The sequence below is a fragment of the Stenella coeruleoalba genome (genome assembly GCF_951394435.1).
Source record: "Stenella coeruleoalba genome assembly, chromosome: 19".
Taxonomy (NCBI): Eukaryota; Metazoa; Chordata; class Mammalia; order Artiodactyla; family Delphinidae; genus Stenella; species Stenella coeruleoalba.
Genome location: NC_137165.1, coordinates 38,136,321 through 38,157,718, shown reverse-complemented (window position 1 = coordinate 38,157,718; position 21,398 = coordinate 38,136,321). Strand labels below are relative to the sequence as shown.

Genomic DNA, 21,398 nt, shown 5'->3' with positions numbered 1-21,398 from the left:
CTCCCCTCTGTACCCAACCGTGCTAATTCTAGACAACTTTTATACCTTACGGCCAGGTTTTTTTTTTTAACATTAATACACCCTGCCACCTCTCTCTGCTTCTTTCTCAAACCAGAATGGGGAAGGGGGCTCTAACTCAGAGGCTACCTATGAATAATTTCATAATAAACCCTTACATGGGCATCATTCTTTAGGCTTTCCAAAGAATTGTCACATATACGATCTCACTGAATGCTCGTAGCCACTTCTCAGAGGGAGAGCAGAGTTTTTTAATGGCCAGGGATTGCCACTTGTTTCTCTCTCTTGCTGAAGAGGGCTGTCCCTTAACACCCAAGGCCTCTGTGGTGACACCGGAACAGGGGCAGAAAGGGTTGTGCTCAGCACAATTAACGATGAAACCTGGGTCTTGTGAGTCAGTTTCTCTTAGTGAACGGGCACATTCCTGGCAAAAGCTCAAGAGGACTATAGTACATGAGATCTTGACCTTGGGCTGCTCCCTTCCTGCCAGGTAAACGGCCATCTCCCCTCCCATGGCCTCCACAACAGCTCCTGTTTACCAAGCCCTCCAGGAGCACTGGCTCCGTTTACCTCAATGTTAATGTTAACTTGAGGAGAGAAAACTGACCCTGAATTTCGTCTCTGGAGTTGTGAGCTGTCTGTGCCCTTTTTCGAATCCTTGCCCAAGTGGTATAAACAAGCCGTGGCTGCTTATATGTGTCTGCCTCAAAGAGAAGAACAAAAAACAGTCAAATTCTGTTTACTTTCGCACAAGAAGGCCTCAGGCACGTAAGCAAGGAAGGGATGGAGCCCATGTATTGATACTTCTGCAGGAGCTGGTTCATCCCGGCAGCCTTGCCCACCTTCCCCTGTAAACTATGCTACCTATGACACGAGAACCTCTTGGAAGGCACCCGAGACAGGTGCAAGACGGCAGACAACAGTCAGTGCCACATGTGACTATATTTGCTTTCTCTTTGGGGGCTTTCTCTTTTCCCAGCCCTCTCCTTCCTGTTTCATCCCCAAGGCTAAATCCTTCTGGCTTCTCTCCAACCCTCGAAAGAGAACGGCTCACTCAAAAGTTGCCCACCGGGCTTCCCTGTTGGCGCAGTGGTTGGGAGTCCGCCTGCCGATGCAGGGGACACGGGTTCGTGCCCCGGTCTGGGAGGATCCCACGTGCCGCGGAGCGGCTAGGCCCGTGAGCCATGGCCACTGAGCCTGCGCGTCCGGAGCCTGTGCGCCACAGCGGGAGAGGCCACAACAGTGAGAGGCCCGCGTACCGCCAAAAAAGAAAAAGTTGCCTACCAGGGCTTGCGTCCTGAATCTAGCCTACAGAAATGTTTACTGGGCCACGGTGGTAAACTAGAAGTAGAAACTAGAAGTAGCTGCCAATAACTAGGAAATGTAAACTGATTTCTCATAAAAATCTAGATTTCCATTCCTCTTTGGAAAAGCAGGTCCCCATTGCTTCACGCCAGCAATCAACTAGGGCCGAGCAATGGCTCCCTCTTTAGCCATTTTCCAGCCTGTCCCAGTCCCTGTCTTCCCCTATTGTCTCCGTGATTCAGGAGCCAAGTGACAGCTGCCCCTGTGCTATTATCTTCCATATAGTAGCATTAAGAGAGAGGGAACATTTTCATATGCCTCAGATCACTTCTCTCTCATTTAGGCTACACGCCTGACCCCAGACATCTGAATTTACCCATCCTCCACCTGCGCATCTCTACTTCTCTTTCCCAGTCTCAACAACTGCTCCCTGCTAACCCGGGGGTTCCTCTCCTGCCTTAAAATTTGTTCAAAAGCAGTCTTGCAGCCTCGGGGAATCAAAAGAGGTGGGGCCACAGATTCAAAGGACAAGGCTAAGGAGAATACAAAAGAGAGAAGGGGGCTGCTGCTGGCATCCTGAAATACTATATCTATTTCCCAGTTTAAGGGCCTCTGCAGTCAGGGATGTGGCTTTAAATCACTTGCTAAGAGGCAGCTGTAGTGACGTGGCTAAGAACTCAAGATTCTGGAGTCTATTTGCCTGGATTTCAATCCCTGCTCTGCCACTTCCTAGTTGTGTGACCTCAGGCAATTTACTTATCATAACAGCCCTCTGCCTTAGTTTCCCCATGTGTAAAATGGTCTGCCCCAGCCATGGGAATTAGATGAGGTAATTCATTTGAGTTAATACAATGTGCTTAGAACAGTGCCTGGCACATAGTAGGTGCTCACTAATTGCTACCTATCATTCTCAGCTGTGTGGCCCTGGACCGTGGACTCCCTGATGGAAGAGGCTATGTCTAAATTCTCAGCTCCTACCACAGTGTCTGGCGCATAGCAGAGGCTTCTATGCTTCTTGAATGAATGGACTGGAAGGATGAATAAACAAATGAACTAGTTTCACCTAACTAAGGTTCTTTTTCCCCATTTATATAATAGAAATGTTGCTGTGAGCATTAAAAAATAAAAAACACTTTTTAAAGCATCGACCTTGCATCTTTTCATATAGCAGGCGCTTAAAACACTTAGTTTCATTCACTTATAATAGTAAATACAATTTACAACCTACTTACCAAGTAACAGGTATTAACTATACTAAAGCACTTTATATACATACTGTCTCATCTCATCCTCATAATATCATATCACAGATACTCTCTTCCCTCTATTACAGATGAGAAGGCTGAAACATGGAGAGGTTAAGAGGCAGAGCTGGGATTAGAAGCCATGTCTGTCTGACCCCACCAGCTGTCTCTCCTCTATACTCCATGCACTGCCTTTTCCTCTCTGTTATCACCTATAAATGATTGTGACCATAAAGAGAAGCAACTGACTTCTTAGCTCCCAGAAACAGTCTCGGTGACTTCAGTCCCTCAAGAATCAGCTGGTCCCACATTGTTTTCCTTAAAGCCAAGTGCTTCTAAATTCCCACTTCCAACAAGGGGCCTAGGTCTCCTCAGGTTTGACATAATCTGGGACCAGCCCTATTGTTTCTACTTCGCATTTATTTTCACTCTGTTTCTTTCCCTTCTTTTCACCAGTATCCATGCTGTACCAGGGCTCTTATTTGGAGTGTAATTAGAACATTTTCTAGTGGAAGTCCTGAATATTACAACTGGGAGGGACCTTGGAGAGTGTCTAGTTCAACCTGTTTGCTTTTTAAAGGTTTTGAAATCCCCCCTCCCAGCTACTGGAGGGGACATGCACAAAGCCGGAGAGAAGTCTGCAGAGCCAGGATCAAAGCCCCAGCTTCCTGCCCTTCTACATAGCTTTCCATTATGCCAGGTAGGTGGGCAGGCAATGAGGACCAAGGGATTTGGGGAGTTCAAAAAAGAACACTATGTTGTACAAATATATGTAGCAAACATAGAAAATACCATCTTCAGTTTTTCTTGATGACACAAGACACATTCAATTCACCTTCCCAAGTAGGAGAGTTAAGACAGTGAAAAAACCCTGATGTTTCCTTCCATTTTGGTATGGGATTTGATCTTGGGATCTTCCAAGTCAGAGGCTGCCAACTAAAGCCGGGTTACGCAGCATGAAAATGACCTTCATTGGCCACCAGGGGGAGGGGATGAGCACTGGGATGGCTCCATGCAAACAAACACTTTGCAGGTTACTTGGAGGGACTCGTTTCCACTTCTGAAGGACTATTCATGTTGACTACTCTTCTTGGCTCTAAGGGTATTGCAGAAGGGTGGGAAATGTTTAGTGCTTTCCTTTGCAAGGCTGCATTAATATGGGTGTTCTGTAAATGGGAGGAAAAGAATCATTTGGTAGTTAAGTGTTTCAAGTTTTCGCCAAGTTTTTTCACCCTGACCTTCACAGCCTAGACTTTTCTTTCAGTCTGTAGGAATTCATACGGCACTGAAGAGTTTTTCCTACTGTGTCTGCCTGTGACTTTCCTTCTCTTCTCCCAAATAATAGGCTTTCCTGCACTCCCCTCCTCTTCTCATCTTCTGGTCCTCATTCCCCTTCTAGATGCATCCTCTGAAGGCTTTCAGTGGGTAGTCCTTGGAAAAGGTCGAAGTAGATAGGAGAAAAAAAAAAAAAAGATGTGGAGGTAGGACCCCTGAATCTTGCTTTCAGCTTTGCCTCTTTGACACAGTATGTCGTAAGAAGCCAGTATTTATCTCCTCCCTCATTCCCTGTCTTCTCCATCATTACAGAATCACCAGGAAGATAAAAGCTTCATATCCAGAAAAGTGCATTGAGCTTTGAAGCAGGCAGGATAAAATAAGATGCCTTCTATGGTCTTTGGCTTTGCATTCTAGCCACCCTTTGAATTTCAGCACAGGGCCTGAAGGGATCCTTAGCAAAACGTGGACTAACAAGGGAGGGGAGGGGACACTCAAGTACTCAAGGGCTTTGCCAGTAAGTGCTGAGAATGACTGACCACATTCCCTGGGAACAATAAGAATCTTGCTGACTCAGATGCCACCTTTTATTCTGCTAGAAACTGAGGAATTCTGCAAGACTGGAAGATGCACTTTTCAGAGCAGGCTCATGCCCAGTCATTTTCTCCACAAAACGCAGTGCATAACTAACAAAGACAGATGGTTCTGGATCTAAATCCCGTCTCTACCACTTACTACAAGGGCGACTGTGGGTGAGTAACTGAATTTCTTTGTACCTCAGTTCCCTCATAAGTAAAGTGAAGATAATAATATTCATCTCATGGGGTTGCTTTAAAGATTAAATGAGTTAATATTTCTAAAGCTCTTAAAGCAGTGTTTGGCTCAAAATAAGGGCTATATTGTCAAATGAAAATATAATGGTGGCATTGGTGTATACAATAAATAACTTATTTAAGTGCCTGGCACATACCAGTGCTTAGTAAACTGTTAGCTCCCTTCCTGCGTCATCCCCAAATGGAAGTTACATTTTTCCCTAGGGTTCATATCCCAAAGAACTTTTCTCAAGCTTAGAAGAGTTTTCCCTCAGGAGGGTGAGAAATACATCTGGAAATGAAAGAAAAAGAGGCTGGAAAGGGGGTAGGTTATTTGCAGAGGGCTGTGCTGCCAAGAAAAACAGCAGTGTCTTTCTGTTAAGGATTCTCCAGGCAAAGGAAGAAAGGTTATCAAGAGAAGGATCCAAAGATGGGGAAGGGGGAGGTGGAGAGGGTTGTGCGATTCCCAGGGATCTCTTGTATCTAAGGGACTGCTCCCTGGGGGCACCGGGTTTGGGAAATCGAGGGAGGTCAGGAAGTGAGGGTGCACACAAAGGGCGACCCGGGTTCGGGAGAAAAGCTAGGACAGGAGGGGAGTAAGGAGCTGGGAAAAGAAGGGTCGGTGTGCGAGAAAGGTCCTGGGCATGGGGGTCTTGAGGATGAGAAAAGGGTGTGAGAATATTTTAGCAGTGAACTCAGTATGGGGCGTGGAAGAGGGTGAGCGATACCTAGACCTGCTGAGAAGCGGTGGGCTATGGAGCCGAGAGGAAGCGGGTGCGGGTGGCTTTTGCCACCTGGTAGAACGCCACCAGGGAGGGCAGAGGGGGTAGCCCTGGGGCACTGGGCACCGTGGGGGCCAACGGGGACATGTAGAACCTGGTTTTCAGTGGGGAGGCACTAGGAAGCCGCGGCCTGGGGACAGCACCGAGCTTTGGGGCGCTCTTACCCGCGATTTTTACTCTCCTGTCTCGGCCCCGCTCTGCCACCTGTACCGCTCGCAACCACACTTGTGGGTCCACTGCTCCAAGGATTGAGACACGCTCCCATTGGCTGCCAGACAACCCGTAACCCCAACCCGCGCCCCTCCTAACTTGGGGTCTGCCCGGCCCTCCTATTTGCATATAGGGCTTTCCAGGCCTTCGACTGGCCCCTGCGGTAGGCTGACATGCGCGCCCATCCCGCTCCCCAATTAACCGCTCGGAGAAGGAAGCGCCCGAGGTCGCCCTGGGAGACGCCAAGGACGCGGGGACGCCGGGCCGCGCTCCCAGCGCGCGAGGCGCGACTACCGCTCACCCTACGCAGGTCCCCGCCCTCCCCGGTCCGCCCCGCCTCCGCGTCCGCGTCGGTCCGGGCCCGCGCCGTCGGGGCGTCGTGCGCAGGCGCGGCTGGAACGTCCTGGCTAACGCAGATCCGCAAGTCTACCTCCGGAGCTCCGGCGGCGCGGGTGGCGCCGAGCTAGGGGCACCTTGCCCTTCGGGCCTCTGCGGAGGATAAAAAGCCAAAACCGGGAGCAGGAGGCACCTTGCAGAGAGCACTGGATTGAGACCTAAGTCAAGATCTCAGGTTGCTTGTGTAACCTCAGGCAGCTGACGTGACCTGAGGCCTCGCTTCTTTAGCAGTAAAATGGGCATCACAAACCTGTGATGAACAGCTCAGGCTTATTGAATCATGCCATCTCCTCAGAGTGTGAGGGGTCCTGGCCCTCGCACTGAACTGGCCAATAAGAGAGGGCCGCCCAGGGCTCAGGGGTCTTGGCTTCTCGAAGCAACACCTTGACTGTCCTTAGGTGGAGAATCAGAGTAGTGACTGGATTTAAATAATTGTGGTTTCCTAATGTTTCCACCTGTCTAAGCTCAGAGTCCTGCCTGCAAAGGATTGGCAGCCAGTAGGGCTGTTTCTGCCTGGGTTGATTCAGGATTGGTGAAAGATTGAACAAAGGATAGATGTTAAGGTCTTGAACCATAGTGATTTGGAGAAACTCCCTTATGGATTGAGCCGAGGAGTCTTGCTGCCTGTGTCCATCCCTCTTCATTCTTGAAATTTTTCCAGATGCTTAACTTGATGCCACTGAAATGTAACTGCTCCTGTAAAAAAAATCATTTAGTCCCAAGGAGTAAGATTTATGTAAGATTTGGATCGTTACTCTCCACTGAGGGTAGAGCTCTTTTCCAGCAGTTGAGGGGAGACATGTAAAAAGGAGAAACAAGGCCATCTCAGAAAACCTGTAGTCGAAACAACTAAGGGAAGAGGCAAAATCCACGTCTCTGATGTGAAGCATGTTGGAGTTAGTCCAGGAGTGTTTCTTAGAGTATGTAAGCTTTTAGCAGATTCATTGGGAACATTCTGGTCAGTGACTATGCCCAGGACTTCATGCTATGCTGTGATAGGATATTGGAGAAACAGCAGGTGAAGGGACTAAAAAAAACCCTTCAGGATGGTTTTTACTTTAAGGTGGAAACATTTGAGCTACAGCAGATGCAGAAAGAAATCTTATCTGAACTTCCCTTATCTGAATAATGCAGAGGTTTACAAGAGCCAGCAGTTACAACCCAGCAACACCCCCACCCCTCCAGGGAGACCTCCAGTCAGGGAGGCACCATCCCGGGATACACGGATATTCCAAACAAACTGTCTAAATAAGTCTCATCAGAGCCTTCTATCCTTTGAAGCCTTGAACACCCCCGCACACACCCTTATTAAACTGATGTATAAACCTTAATTCCTAGCTATCGGGGGAGTTACTCACTCTAGACTGCTCTCGTATGCATATAAACTGTTACCTTTCAGACGTAAATTGGTAGAGGAAAAGATTTCCTGCCAACACAGGACACTGCCCCTTTACCTGCTGATCTGCCCAGGCAGGAGGATAGAGGCAAAGGCATAGCTTAACCCGAAGCAGACACTGAAATCCTGCTACATGGTACTTAAGTTCACACTGTAGGGCCCGAGGTGGAACCAGCAGCCCATCTGCTGCTCTTCCAGAAAACTCTCTGCCATCCTGTCCTCTTCCCTTTTCCCTCTTCCCTCTTCCCTCCAGGTGGCCCTAGGCCATCTTGCCCTTCCCCCTCTCCAGGGCCTCGAGGACCCAGGTGACCATCATCGACTTGTCACTCAGCAGATGCTTCCCTAAGACCAACTGTCCCAGCTTGGTTCCCCTCCCCCCATCCTGCCTCTTTCTTTCCCCAGTGTCCTACCAATCTGCTCTGGCAAGCTCACACTTTGGTCTCTGGTTCCTGTGGAGTGATATTGTGATGGAAATGAGGGAGAGGATGCAGGAGGGAGCTGCAGAGATTTACAGCTTCCAGAGGGCTTCCATTAAAATCCCTGACAACGGGTTATTTATGAGAGGGTTGGCTGCAGTGGGAGCTAATAGGCCAGAGCCTGGCACTGCTGTCCTTTCAGGGGTGATGACAAGAACAAACGCAGGGTGAATAGTAGAGCTGCCCCCACTGTAGAACAAAGCAGGCTTCGACCCCATTGGGCATCCTCTCCAGGGCCAGAGAGTGACAGCCAGGAGAACTGAGAGCATCAGCGATTTGTAGCAGACAAACCGGAAACAGAAAAATACATGTGACAAATAAGTGAGGGGTTTTCTGAGCCTGGGTATGAAGGTTGAAGCAGTGTGTTGGAGGGTCCTGCCGGTCGTTGCAAAATGTGAACTATGTACCCTCCTCTGAGCTCCAACTCAGAGGAAAGATTGTGTGAAAAAATACAGGTCTGAAACTTTGGTTTTCACTTTTTGTGCCTAAGGCACCCACCTGACTAAATAAATAGTAAGACAATAACAGACCCCTCAGAAGGTTGTTTACAGTTGACGCACACTCTCAGTTTGAGATGCTTCCTTTAAGTAATTAATGAAAAAAGAGAGAGTCCTGCTTTTGCTCCCCTGAACCAGGGTCCCACCTAGAAGCACTCTCTTCCTGTGCCAGTCAAAAGAAAGTCTTGGTATATGTACCAGGGAGGAAGTAAGGAGTTGAAATGCTGCAATGTATTAGGGAATGTTATAGAACTGTGTCCAATCACAGAATCAGAAGTCTTGTTAAATCAGAAGAGATCTGAAAGACCCTGGTATTTCTCTTGTTTTCAGATGAGGAAAGTGAGGCCCAGAAAAATATGGTGGCTTGGCCAAGGCCTTGCAGGGTTTCATAGAGAACGGCTCCTTCCTTCACACATTCTTAGTACTGTAATTGGTGAAACAGAAACAGAAGTTGCTGTCCAGCACCTCTTTTGATGTCTCCCATTTTGGTATGTATCTGGTGGGGCTGAGAGAGCCCCTGGGAATGGGGTTACTTGACGAGGGCAATGGAGCTTCCAGGCTTCTGAGTTTTCTTTGGTTTTTTTGTTTTGTTTTTAAATTTATTTATTTTATTTATTTTTGGCTGCGTTGGGCCTTTGTTGCTGCGCGGGCTTTCTCTAGTTGCCACGAGCAGGAGCTGCTCTTCGTTGTGGTGCGCGGGCTTCTCATTGAGGTGGCTTCTCCTGTCTCAGAGCATGGGCTCTAGTTGCGTGGGCTTCAGTAGTTGTGGCTCGTGGGCTCTAGAGCGCAGGCTCAGTAGTTGTGCTCAGGCTTGCTCCGCGGCATGTGGGATCTTCCTGGACCAGGGCTTGAACCATGTCCCCTGCATCGGCAGGCAGATTCTTAACCACTGCACCACCAGGGAAGCTCTCCAGGCTTCTGTTTTTATCTTGTCCTTCTTCATCTTCCCTCTGCCTTCTGGGGAAAACAGCTTTCCTTGAAAGGAGCTATTCATAGTTGTTTTTAGGGCACCCTTTTCTTGGCATAGATGCTCTTAGAAACAAGTTCCATAGAAAGTGCCCTGACTGCAGCTGAAATAACAGGCACATTACTTGAACAATTTCTATGTGCAAGGCAGTTTGCTGGGTGCCATGGGAGACACTCAGACACATGCACTTGTAAGTGCACTGCATGTAGCAAAGGATCCTCTGCAAAGTTGCCTTTTTATTTTTCTTCAAAGTGCTTGGAACACTCATTTCCCACCAACACTCCTTTTTGGTGGGCCAAACAATATTTATGTGTGTGACATGGGTATATAGTATGGATTCCTCTCACTTACACATTGCTGTCATTTTATAGGGCAAAAATAGTAATGATAGTCAAATTCAAGAATTACAAAGCAGTTAAATAGATGTAGAATCTTTGCTTTTTAGAAGTTGTTTAGGGGGCTTCCCTGGTGGCGCAGTGGTTGAGAGTCCGCCTGCCGATGCAGGGGACACGGGTTCGTGCCCCGGTCTGGGAAGATCCCACATGCCGCGGAGCGGCTGGGCCCATGAGCCATGGCCGCTGAGCCTGCGCGTCCAGAGCCTGTGCTCCGCAACGGGAGAGGCCACAACAGTGAGAGGCCCGCGTACCAGAAAAAAAAAAAAAAAAAAAAAGTTGTTTAGGGAATTCCCTGGCATTCCAGTGGCTAGGACTCTGTGCTTCCACTTGCAGGGGCATGGGTTCAACCCCTGGTCAGGGAACTAAGATCCCACATGCTGCACAGCACAGCCAAAAAAGAATATAAATAAATAAATATATAAAGTTTGTTTAATGCATAACCTAAATATTCAATGGTTAGAGAATGGGGAAGTAAACTGTGGTAGAATCACTTATGTAACAACAACCAAAAAAAAAAAAACAAAACCAATCATTATGAAGTTTTACAGCGTATAAAAGAATTTTTTACCTAATAGTAGTAAGTGAAAAATAATTTTATAAAGGCTATGACTATAATTATGTCAAATATGTATTTGTTTGCATTAAAATTTTGAAGTACTAAGAGAATGTTCACCAAAAATGGTAAAACCAGGGCTTCCCTGGTGGCACAGTGGTTAAGAATCCGCCTGCCAATGCAGGGGACATGGGTTCGAGCCCTGGTCCGGGAAGATCCCACATGCCGCGGAGCAGCTAAGCCCGTGGGCCACAGCCACTGAGCCTGCGCTCTAGAGCTCGCAGGCCACAACTCCTGAAGCCTGGGCGCCAAGAGCCAGTGCTCTGCAGCAAGAGAAGCCACCACATTGAGAAGCCTGCGCACTGCAACGACGAGCAGCTGCCACTCACCGCAACTAGAGAAAGTCCGTGCGCAGCAACAAAGATCCAATGCAGACAAAAATAAACAAAATAAAATAAATTAATTAAAAAACAAAACAAAACAAAAAAAGGTAAAACCATGACTCATACTGGTATAAAAGTGAATGCATGTTAAAGATGTTATTTAACTTATTCACTGAAGATAGTCAGATAGTCAGATCGTTCAGCTGGTTCAAAAAAAGCAGCACAATTTGTCTGATAAAAAGAATTGCCAAACAAACAAACAAACAAAAAAAGTGTATGGTAAAGCTTAAACAAAATAACATTAAAACATTGCTGAACTTAAAAACAAAACAAAACAAAACAAAACAAAAAAAGAATTGCCAATACAAATAATCAATAACCAAATTATAATAGGAATATAAAAGAGTTGTATTTGAGCCAACCAGGAGACAGCCTCTCAGATATCTCTGAGGAGCTGCTCTGGAGAAGCATGGTTTTCAGCACAGCTTTATATCTTGTCAGAACAAAGAACATCAAACAAGTCAGAGATACATTCCTTCAAGGTTTCCAGGAAAAAAAAAAAAACCGATCAGCATGTACACAGCAAGTCAGTATGGCCTTAACACCTGGGAAGGGAGTCTTATCATCAGAAGAGTACCAGCACTGGTGTCCCAGGAACTTTATTTTTAACATGGACATTCTTTACTTCTGGTCAATGTCCCCTTTTCTTTGATGAGTAAAGCAGATGCATAATGTATGTTTGATAGGCCACAAACAGTCTGTATTAGTTAGCATAAAATTCAACATAAATCATCTATAAGCCAGAATGACTTCCTCATACCTCTATGTGAAAATTTCTTCCATTATTTCCCCCTTTTGATCGTAAATCTTTTTTTTTTTTTTTTTGCGGTACGCGGGCCTCTCACTGTTGTGACCCCTCCCGTTGCGGAGCACAGGCTCCGGAAGCGCAGGCTCAGCGGCCATGGCTCACGAGCCCAGCCGCTCCGCGGCATGTGGGATCTTCCCGGACCGGGGCACGAACCCGTGTCCCCTGCATCGGCAGGCGGACTCTCAACCACTGCGCCACCAGGGAAGCCCAAAAGCCAGTGGTATTTCAGATAAAAAGTCACAAAAATCATAATCACATTTACCAATTAGTCAAATCCCATGTAGTTGATTTTTGTTCTGCTTGAGTTTAGTTTTTCCTTTAGTTTTGTTGACCATACCTAGTGATTGAGGATGATGGTGACAGTAATCATTTTAAGAAGTTTGTAAGGTTTTTTTTAAGATTCCTATGATTGGGAATTCCCTAGAGGTCCAGTGGTTAGGACTCTGTGCTTCCACTGCAGGGGGCACAGGTTCGATGCCCAGTTGGGGAACTAAGATCCCGCATGCCATGTGGCATGGTCAAAAAATAAAAAATAAAATAAAAAATAAAAAATTTTTATTTTTAAAAATAAAAGATAAAAAGAAGACTCCTATGATTTGCCCAGTGAAGTGGGTGCCTTGATCACTGGAGACTGTGGAAAGCATACCCCACATGGAAAATACATTTTCTAACAGTTTCTTTGTCCTTGGGAGGGTGTCAGCTTTGCAGCAAGGGAAGGCTTTAACCCATCAAACAAAAAGGGGGTTGCCAGGGAGCCAGGAAGAGCCAAGCAGCTGTATTGGGTTTCCCATAGCAGCCCCAACTGTTTAATTTACAGCTATTGTTTACCCATCTTAATTTCTCTGATTTGGGAGCAGACTGTTGTCATGTTACAAAGACATCAAGATGGCAAAAGTCTGACAGCAAGGGGTTCATTTTTGAAAAAGCAGAATGGACTTTATCTACACGTGCCATAACCTTTACAGATTCTGTTGTTGTTGCCTTTGTATGAAAGTCAGCTAGAGCATTTCTCTAATACTTCGGTTCAGTCCCTTTAGTGTGAACCTCAATTTTGATGACTAATGACATTTTTATGTGAGGACATATAAGACTTCCAGGAGGGACTTCGCTGGTGGTCCAGTGGTAAAGAATCCACCTTCCAATGCAGGGGACACAGGTTCGATCCCCGGTCAGGATACTAAGATCCCACATGCCACAGGGCAACTAAGCCTGCCAGCCACAACTACTGAGCTTGTGCGCCTCAACAAGAGAGCCCACGTGCTGCAAACTACAAAGCCAACGCTCCCTGGAGCCCACATGCCACAACTAGAGAGAGAAAACCCACACACCACAACTAGAGAGAAGCCCCCGCACCACAACAAAGACCCCACATGCCACAACTAAGACCTGAAGCAGCCAAAAAAAAAAAGACTTCCAGGAATTTCACATAATTTCTGGAACGTTTATAATATATATTTATATAGGCATAACATAAAGGAGGCTTAATGTTACCTTTTATTTGACAATGCTTCCCATGTAATTTAACATAACAAATAAGCCCAATTAGTTTAATATCTCCCTTTGAGACACTTTAGGACAAAATTACTTTCTTTTCCCTTAACAAAATTCATTTCCATTCCTCATACCATTTTTTTCTGGCTGCATTGGGTCTTTGTTTTTGCACGCAGGCTTTCTCTAGTTGCAGCGAGCAGGGGCTACTCTTCATTGAGGTGCGCGGGCTTCTCATTGTGGTGGCTTCTCTTGTTGCAGAGCATGGGCTGTACGCACGCGGGCGTCAGTAGTTGGAGCACGTGGTCTCAGTAATTGTAGCACACAAACTTGGTGGCTTCATGGCATGTGGGATCTTCCCGGACCAGGGATCGAACCCATGTTCCCTGCATTGGCAGCTGGATTCTTAACCACTGTGCAACCAGGGAAGTCCCTCCTCATACCTTCTTTTACTTAAAACACACACCTATTTTCCTTGTATACTGAAACGTTTCCCATATTATTTCTAGTAGCTTTAATTACATATGTATTATAATTTTTAGCCCTTAAAAAACCTTAGTTGCTAGATTAAGAAACCAAGAAGCAAGCCACTGTGAACTGTTTGTCATACCAACATTTCCTGATTGGTGAACTTATGAATATATTTCCAAACCTCTAGAAACATACATTTTCTCTTCCAATAAACCCAAACATCTAAGAAGACAAAGTAGGTAAACTTAGACTTGCTTAGCAATTAATGTTTTAGTATTTTATCTTAATTGGAAATGATCTGAGTATTCAATGAGTTCCATTATTTAAATTAATTTAGCAAAACCCCAAAATCTGGAGAACCTATTTTTAAGTAGACATACCAGGGAGATCCCTGGTGGTCTAGTGGTTAGGATTCTGGGCTTTCACTGCTGTGACCTGATCAGGGAACTGAGATCCTACAAACAGCGTGGTGTGGCCAAAAAAAAAAATAGACATACCGTAAAATGTAATTATTCTCGGGACTTCCCTGGTGGCACAGTGGTTAAGAATCCGCCTGCCAATGCAAGGGACACGTGTTTGAGCCCTGATCCAGGAAGATCCCACATGCCATGGAGCAACTAAGCCCGTGTGCCTCAACTACTGAGCCTGCATGCCACAACTACTGAAGCCTGTGTGTCTAGAGCCTGATCTCTGCAACAAGAGAAGCCACTGCAATGAGAAGGCTGTCCACTGCAACAAAGAGTAGCCTCAAAAAAAAAAAAAAAAAAAAAAAGAGTAGCCTCTGCTTGCCACAACTAGAGAAACCTCACGAGCAGCAACAAAGACCCAATGCAGCCAAAAATAAATAAATAAAAATTTAAAATTAATTAATTAATTTTAAAAAATGTAATTATCCTTAATCACCTAAAAACTCTTATCCTATTTGTCTCTATTTTATTACTTACGAAAATATTATCATATCAAGTTAATTTTCTTGTTGACAAGTTTTATAACAGAGATAACATAAGTTTATTGACTTTCAGTAAACCCAGGCACATTAAAAGTATTATACTTAATGTTGATGACTCCGAAGACATGCCTGTATTAATAAAACCAATAACTTAAACTTGTTTTCATTCATTAAAGATTAATCTTAGATCATGTGATCCTTTAAAAATTGGGGTTAGTTTTTCATTACATGTAGAAATATTTGATTTGTAAGTGCTTACTTTTAAGTCAATTAAATAGAGCTCTTTTACAAATTAATTTTGATAATATCATCTGGAGGTAGAAACATCATATTTATAACACACACACAAGACACACGTATATCCAGATAGACACACACAGAGATCTCATAGTTTTCTTGCTTGAGTTTAAAAGGCCTCTCTCCTTCCTTTCCCCCACCTGCCTTTTGTTTTCAATTTTAGTTTCTAGTAATTGAGCCAAGGCTGTAGTCTCAGGCAATGTGGTCTGTGTTTGCATTTCAAGGACATGATAAGAGTTATAACTTCAAGTTTTCTCCTAGGAGTACTTTTGTTCTCTCAGGGTAAGAATTTTGAAAACATGTTTTATCAAGCCAGATTTCTTTAACTGCACATGCAAAAAGCAGTTCTGGAATGTCAAAAGAGCTCCATCCTGGCCATTTTAGGGTTAGATAAGTACTTGCAAGTATTGGCTCCGTAATTGTACATGAAGCCAACAGTTCCAGTGGGTCGCTGTCTGTCTGGGAGCTGATAGGCTTTAGAAGCATAGTTTCCCACTTTTTTTTTTTTTTTTTTTTTTGCGGTACACAGTTCTCTCACTGTTGTGGCCTCTCCCGCTGCGGAGCACAGGCTCTGGACGCGCAGGCTCAGTGGCCATGGCTCATGGGCCCAGCCGCTCCGCGGCATGTGGGATCTTCCCGGACTGGGGCATGAACCCGTGTCCCCTGCATCAGCAGGTGGACTCTCAACCACTGCGCCACCAGGGAAGCCCTCCCACTTTTTTAAAAAAGTTTAATTTTACTATAAAGTACACATCTTTCCAATTTTAAGCTACGTTTTTTAAAAAAGGTCAGCTGACCTAGTTCACTCCAAAGTTCTTTCTAGGTCCCTTGCCTAGAAATTCTCCCTAGGTCCTTGCCTAGGAATTTCCCCCTAGGTCCTTTTGTCTAGGAATTCTCCCTAGGTTACTTTCACCTAGAAAATGAACTGTTACCCCCTTAAGACTACGAATCTTAAGATAACAGCTCAAATAAAAGTGACGGACCATTACTTAATAAAAGGATATCCAGATATCAGGAAAAACTCACCAAAGCATCTGAAGAGTGCTGTGAAGCAGGGGTGGAGGGTGGGAGTCTCCTCAGGGGGCTTGGTACCAAGCACCAGCACAAAGTAACATCCACGTGACCTCAGGCCAGTTTTTCTGATATCCTGTCAAGAACTCCAAGCATTGTCGATGTAAATAATTAATAACCAAACTATAATAGGAATAGAAAGGAGTTGTAGTTCAGCCAAACTGAGGACTATAGCATAGGACACAGCCCCTCAGATATCTCTGAGGAACTGTTCTGGAGAAGCATGGTTTTCAACACAGTTTTATATCTTGTCAGAACAAAGAACATCAAAAAAGTCAGGGATACATTCCTTCAAGGTTTAAAAAAAAAAAAAAAAACAGATCAGCACATACACAGCAAGCAGTATGGCCTTGACACCTGGGAAGGGAGTCTTATCATCAAAGGAGTTCCAGCATTGGTGTCCCAGGAAGGGAGACGTTTACTTTTTATTTTTAACATGGACATTTTTTACTTCGGGTCAATATAACCTTTTCTTTGATGACTAAAACAGATGTATAATATATGTTCGATAGGCCACAAACAGGCTGTTTTAGTTAGCATAAAATTCAAGTTCAATCATCTACAAGCCAGAATGATTTCCCCATACCACAATATGTGAAAATTTCTTCCATTAGAATATTGAAAGGAGGGACTTCCCTGATGGTCCAGTGGTTAAGAATCTGCCTTCCACTGCAGGGGATGCAGGTTCAATCCCTGGTCGGGGAACTAAGATCCCACACGCGCTGGGCAACTAAGCCTGCACGCCACAACTAGAGAGAAGCCCACACGCCGCAACGAAGAGCCCGTGCGCCGCAACTAAGACCCAATGCAACCAAATAAATAAATAAATAAATACTTAAAAAATATATATTGAAAGGAATTGCAAGCAGAGGTAAAACTGATTTTTTTCCACAAGGAAAGGAGGGAAAACAATCAAGCCTCTGTCAGACAAGTCAGAAATTACTCGTCCACAAATTACTTAAAATTTACAGAATTGTGAAATAATTCCCGTGAAATCAATTTGAATCAGCTAATTAAAGGAAGGGTGTGCAACACACACATTTTTCTCTACAGATGGCAGTCTTAAAAACATGGGTGGGATTATGGAATTTTTTTTTTTAGTTTATTTAAAGTGGCGCAGTGGTTGAGAGTCCGCCTGCCGATGCAGGGGACACGGGTTCGTGCCCCGGTCCGGGAAGATCCCACATGCCGTGGAGCGGCTGGGCCTGTGAGCCATGGCCGCTGAGCCTGCGCGTCCGGAGCCTGTGCTCCGCAACGGGAGAGGCCACAACAGTGAGAGGCCCGCGTACCGCCAAAAAAAAAAAAAAAAAAGTAATTTTAAAAAACAAATATATCCCTCCACAATTTTTTTTTAACATCTTTATTGCCAAATTTTTAACAGGACATTCCAAAGCACCTTTAAATATTAACACCCCCTGAAGTGCTTAGTAGGGGATTTGATTTGCCAGAACATTTTAGAAACGCATGGTTAATTTGAGGCATACCTGGTTCCTGTTTCTGTCTCTCTTTTTTTTTTTTAATTTTATTTATTTATCTGTTTGCGCCCGGTCTTAGTTGCGGCATGTGGGCTCCTTAGTTGTGACATGCAAACTCTTAGTTGCAGCATGCATGTGGGATCTAGTTCCCTGACCAGGGATCAAACCCAGGCTGCACCACCAGGGAAGTCCCTGGTTCCTCTTTCTTCTGAAGTTTATAAAATACCACACTTGACCTAATTAATAGTCTCCTTCTTCCCATTGATTACTCATTCCTTCTCTTTCTCAAACCTGGGCATACAAGCTATCTCTGCTTTGTAAGTCATCAAATTGCAGAGTCTCTAAATGGTTACAGAGACAGCAAGCTTCAGGGATAAAAATTCCTCTCACCTTCCTTTTCCATGGAGTCGAGAGTCCAAAGGCCAGAGGAGCCATTGCTACTGTGCAGGACTGGGCAGGGCCGGAGCTGAGGGCAAAGGTGAAAGTAGCAGCAGCTACTTGGGCGCCTTCTCCTTCCCGAAGTCCACACCCCTGCCACCCAGATGCTGCAGGTCTGCACTAGCCAGGACAATGATCACGTAGACCTAGTTAAATTTACATTAAAAGAAAAAATCCAGTTTCCAGTTGTAATAGCCACATTTCAAGTGTTCGATACCCACACGTGGCAAGTGGCTACTGGATCAGATAGTGCAAGTAGCGAACATTTCCATCATCGCAGAGAATTCTACAGGACTGCACCACTGAAGATGACCACTCCCTCCCTCCATCTCAGATTTCTCTCCCATCACTTTTTCTGCCTGCCACGTTTGTTATTCAAATAAATCAAGCGTCTGACAAAGACTGTCTCTTTGACCAAACTCCAGTTAGGTGCCTCTGAGCACTTTTCTCAACTAGGTCTCAACTTTTGGCTTCTGTGTCTAATCCTTGCCAAGTCCAGTTTTAGCAAAAATCCTAAGTCAATTTAGAGGGAATCCTCCACCCCTGAGATCTGATCCATCCCTAGCTTGCCCTCAGCAAAAATCCTACTTAGTCAGTTTAGCAAGAATCCCCACTACCCTTGGTGTGTCCTCTTGGTAATTTTTCATCTACTGACCCCCCTCACTCTCTTAATGGCTATAAATTCCTACTTGTCCTTATTGTATTTGGAGCTGAGCACAATCTCTCTCCCCTGTTTTAATGTTCCTATTGCAACAGTTCTGAATAAAGTCTTCCTTACCATTTAACAGGCTTCAGAATAATTTTTTCTTTAACACCTCTTCTATGAAACCTTCCTTCTCGCCCCTAGGAAAAATTAATTCTCTTCTATCTTAGCACCACATCAATTCCTCTTCTAAAGCCAATATCGTGGTATTAAACTCATTTATGTGTTTTTCGCCCCTTATGGATTACTGAACTCTCATGAAAAGTATAGCGAGTATAGTGATTAAGAGTACACTTGAGTCAGAATGCTGGGTTCAAAGCCTTCTAATGGCGCTTACTAGCTGTGTGAGCTTGGGCAAATAACTTTATTTCTCTAAGCCTCAATTTTATCATCTGTAAAATGGGGATAATAAAAGTGCTTCTCTTATAAGAATTAAATGAGATAACCCACTGTGTCAGGCACAGACAAATTACCCCAATCCCCAGTCTTTGTTCGACTCCATACCTGGAAGTTGAAGATAAAAGTGGAAGATTTTCTCTGTAGGTCTGAATGTAAATTCCCATTTCTTCAATATTCAGTTATAAAGGGTTGTACTTGCAGGCTTCCCTTGACACTTCTATTGGAAATAAGTAAATCAGACTAATTAACCTTTTTTTTTATTATTCTGTGCTGTCAAATTTAGCTCTCCAAGCTATCAACAAAACAACCTATTGATAAGACAAAAGTGAGTTTATTCTTACTGCAGTAAGGAAGACTAGTATCTTGACAGAGTTGTAATAGTGGCCGACAGGTGGCAGGACAAAGTAGTAGTATTTATTGAGAATTTGAAGATTGGTTGGAGGCGGGGTGGGGGGGGCGGGAATCTTTCAGTGCAGGTGCGGGGGGCGCAGGATTTGATTAGAATTGGGCAAGGGTCATGATATAATACTTTAGGACTGGAGGGCACAGCAAGGATTTTGAGACCAGCGGTTCTAAGAGTCTTGGAGTGTACAGAATTGTCAAGTGATACTTCCTATTGAAAAGCTGATGGTTCTTTTAGGAAGTTCTTAAAATGAACAATGGATTTATTTGCATTTTTAACTTCCAGGCAAGAGTGTTAATAGTTGTCATATTAACATAGACAGTAAGCTGTGTGTGTGTAGGAGGTGTCAGTTCTCAGTGCTTTTAAGAAAGCTAATAAGTAGAATTAATGGAAATATATCCAAGATTCTAAGGTCACCCCTGTAGATAGAGTTTTAAAGGGAAGAGTATTATTTTGGTAACTCAGAAGGTGATCTGAACTTTCAGTAGAAACCCCACTCCCAGGTTTACTCATCATTTCCCACCATCTTTTCATCTCAGTTGAGTGCCACCAGTCTTGTGAGAAGGCAGGATTAAGAATGCTCATTCTCCTGCCTGAAACCTCAAGTGGCTTCAGGGGCATAAATCCCTGGTTAGATGACATGGAAAACTTTCTCTCCAGATTTAGACAGATGCTACTCCTTGGAGAAGGGGCACTTCTGAATTTAACCTTCCATAGACAGCATGTTCAGTGTTAAGAAATAATTATCCTGGGCTTCCCTGGTGGCACAGTGGTTAAGAATACGCCTGCCAGGGCTTCCCTGGTGGCGCAGTGGTTAAGAATCTGCATGGCAATGAAGGCGACACGGGTTCAAGCCCTGATCTGGGAAGATCCCACATGCTGTGGAGCAACTAAGCCCATGCGCCACAACTACTGAGCCTGTGCTCTAGAGCCCATGGTCTGCAACAAGAGAAGCCTCCGCAATGAGAAGCCTGCACACTGCAATGAAGAATAGCCCCCACTTGCTGCAACTAGAGAAAGCCTGCATGCAGCAACAAAGACCCAACATAGTCACAAATAAATTAATTAATTAAAAAAAAAAAAGAATATGCCTGCCAATGCAGAGGACACGGCTTCAAGCTCTGGTCTGGGAAGATCCCACATGCCACGGAACAACTAAGCCCATGCACCACAACTACTGAGCCTGTGCTCTAGAGCCCGCGAGCCACAACTACTGAGCCCGAGTACTACAACTACTGAATCCTGCGCCTAGAGCCCGTGCTCCGCAACAAGGGAAGCCACCACAATGAGAAGCCTGCGCACTGCAACAAAGAGTAGCCGCCACTCGCTGCAACTAGAGAAAGCCCGTGTGCAGCAATGAAGACCCAATGCAGCCAAAAATAAAAATAAATAATTTTTTTAAAAAAGAAATAATTATCCTGACACTTGATAAAACAGTAAAAGAGACTTTAACCAGGACTACTGCAATTGGGGAGAGAGATTGCACTCAACTCCAAATACAATAAGGACAAGTGGATAGAAAATTACTAAGAGGAGACATCAAGGGTGAGGGAATTGTTGCTAAACCTACTTACAGGATTCTTGCTGAAGGCAGGTCAGGGTTTGATCAGATATAAAGGATGGGGAATTTTCTCTAAACTGACTTAGCAGGATTCTTGCTGAGTTTATTCTTACTCCGATTAGGAAGAGCACTACATTAACAGAGTTAACACTAAAGAATTCTTTCTTTCTGGAGGGGTAATGATGAAACACAAACTGGGCTACCCAGGGGGGTTGCTGGGTCTCCTTTAGGGGCAAGTGGGAGGCATGATTAAATGACAAAGAGATTCTCATCTATAAGACTCTTAGTGAAGTATTACGTGGAGCAGGAGAAAAATGAAGATGACTTCTGAATGGTCCTTCAAATGTGTGGAGCTTGCACTCAGGTCTAAAAGAAAAAAAAAATTTTTTTAAAGGAAGGTAAATGGCTCTTTCTAGGGAAAGAAGTAGGCTCCTTGGAATGTGATCTTTGCTCCAGACTGGGGAAAACCATACAGGGCTGCGGAGCAACCCTGGGGCCCAGTCACCTAAACACTACAAGTCCCCAAAAGCACCGCGGTGAGGGCGGGGCTTGCTGACCGTTACGAC

The 21,398-nt window shown here is 44.8% G+C and overlaps 1 protein-coding gene across 1 annotated transcript in view; it reads right to left on the bottom strand.

The window, feature by feature from the left end:
* The window catches only part of TTLL6 (tubulin tyrosine ligase like 6), a 53,889-nt gene extending 34,804 nt beyond the window's left edge, over positions 1 to 19,085 (bottom strand). Inside the window, exons 1-3 of the mRNA XM_079904437.1 lie at positions 18,974 to 19,085; positions 17,719 to 17,912; positions 15,809 to 15,939 (exon numbers count right to left, since the gene is read on the bottom strand). Of these exons, the coding sequence (XP_079760563.1) occupies positions 15,809 to 15,816 (8 nt within the window). The 5' untranslated portion in view covers positions 15,817 to 15,939; positions 17,719 to 17,912; positions 18,974 to 19,085. The remainder of the gene's footprint in view (positions 1 to 15,808; positions 15,940 to 17,718; positions 17,913 to 18,973) is intronic.
* Between the last annotated feature and the right edge of the window lie 2,313 nt (positions 19,086 to 21,398).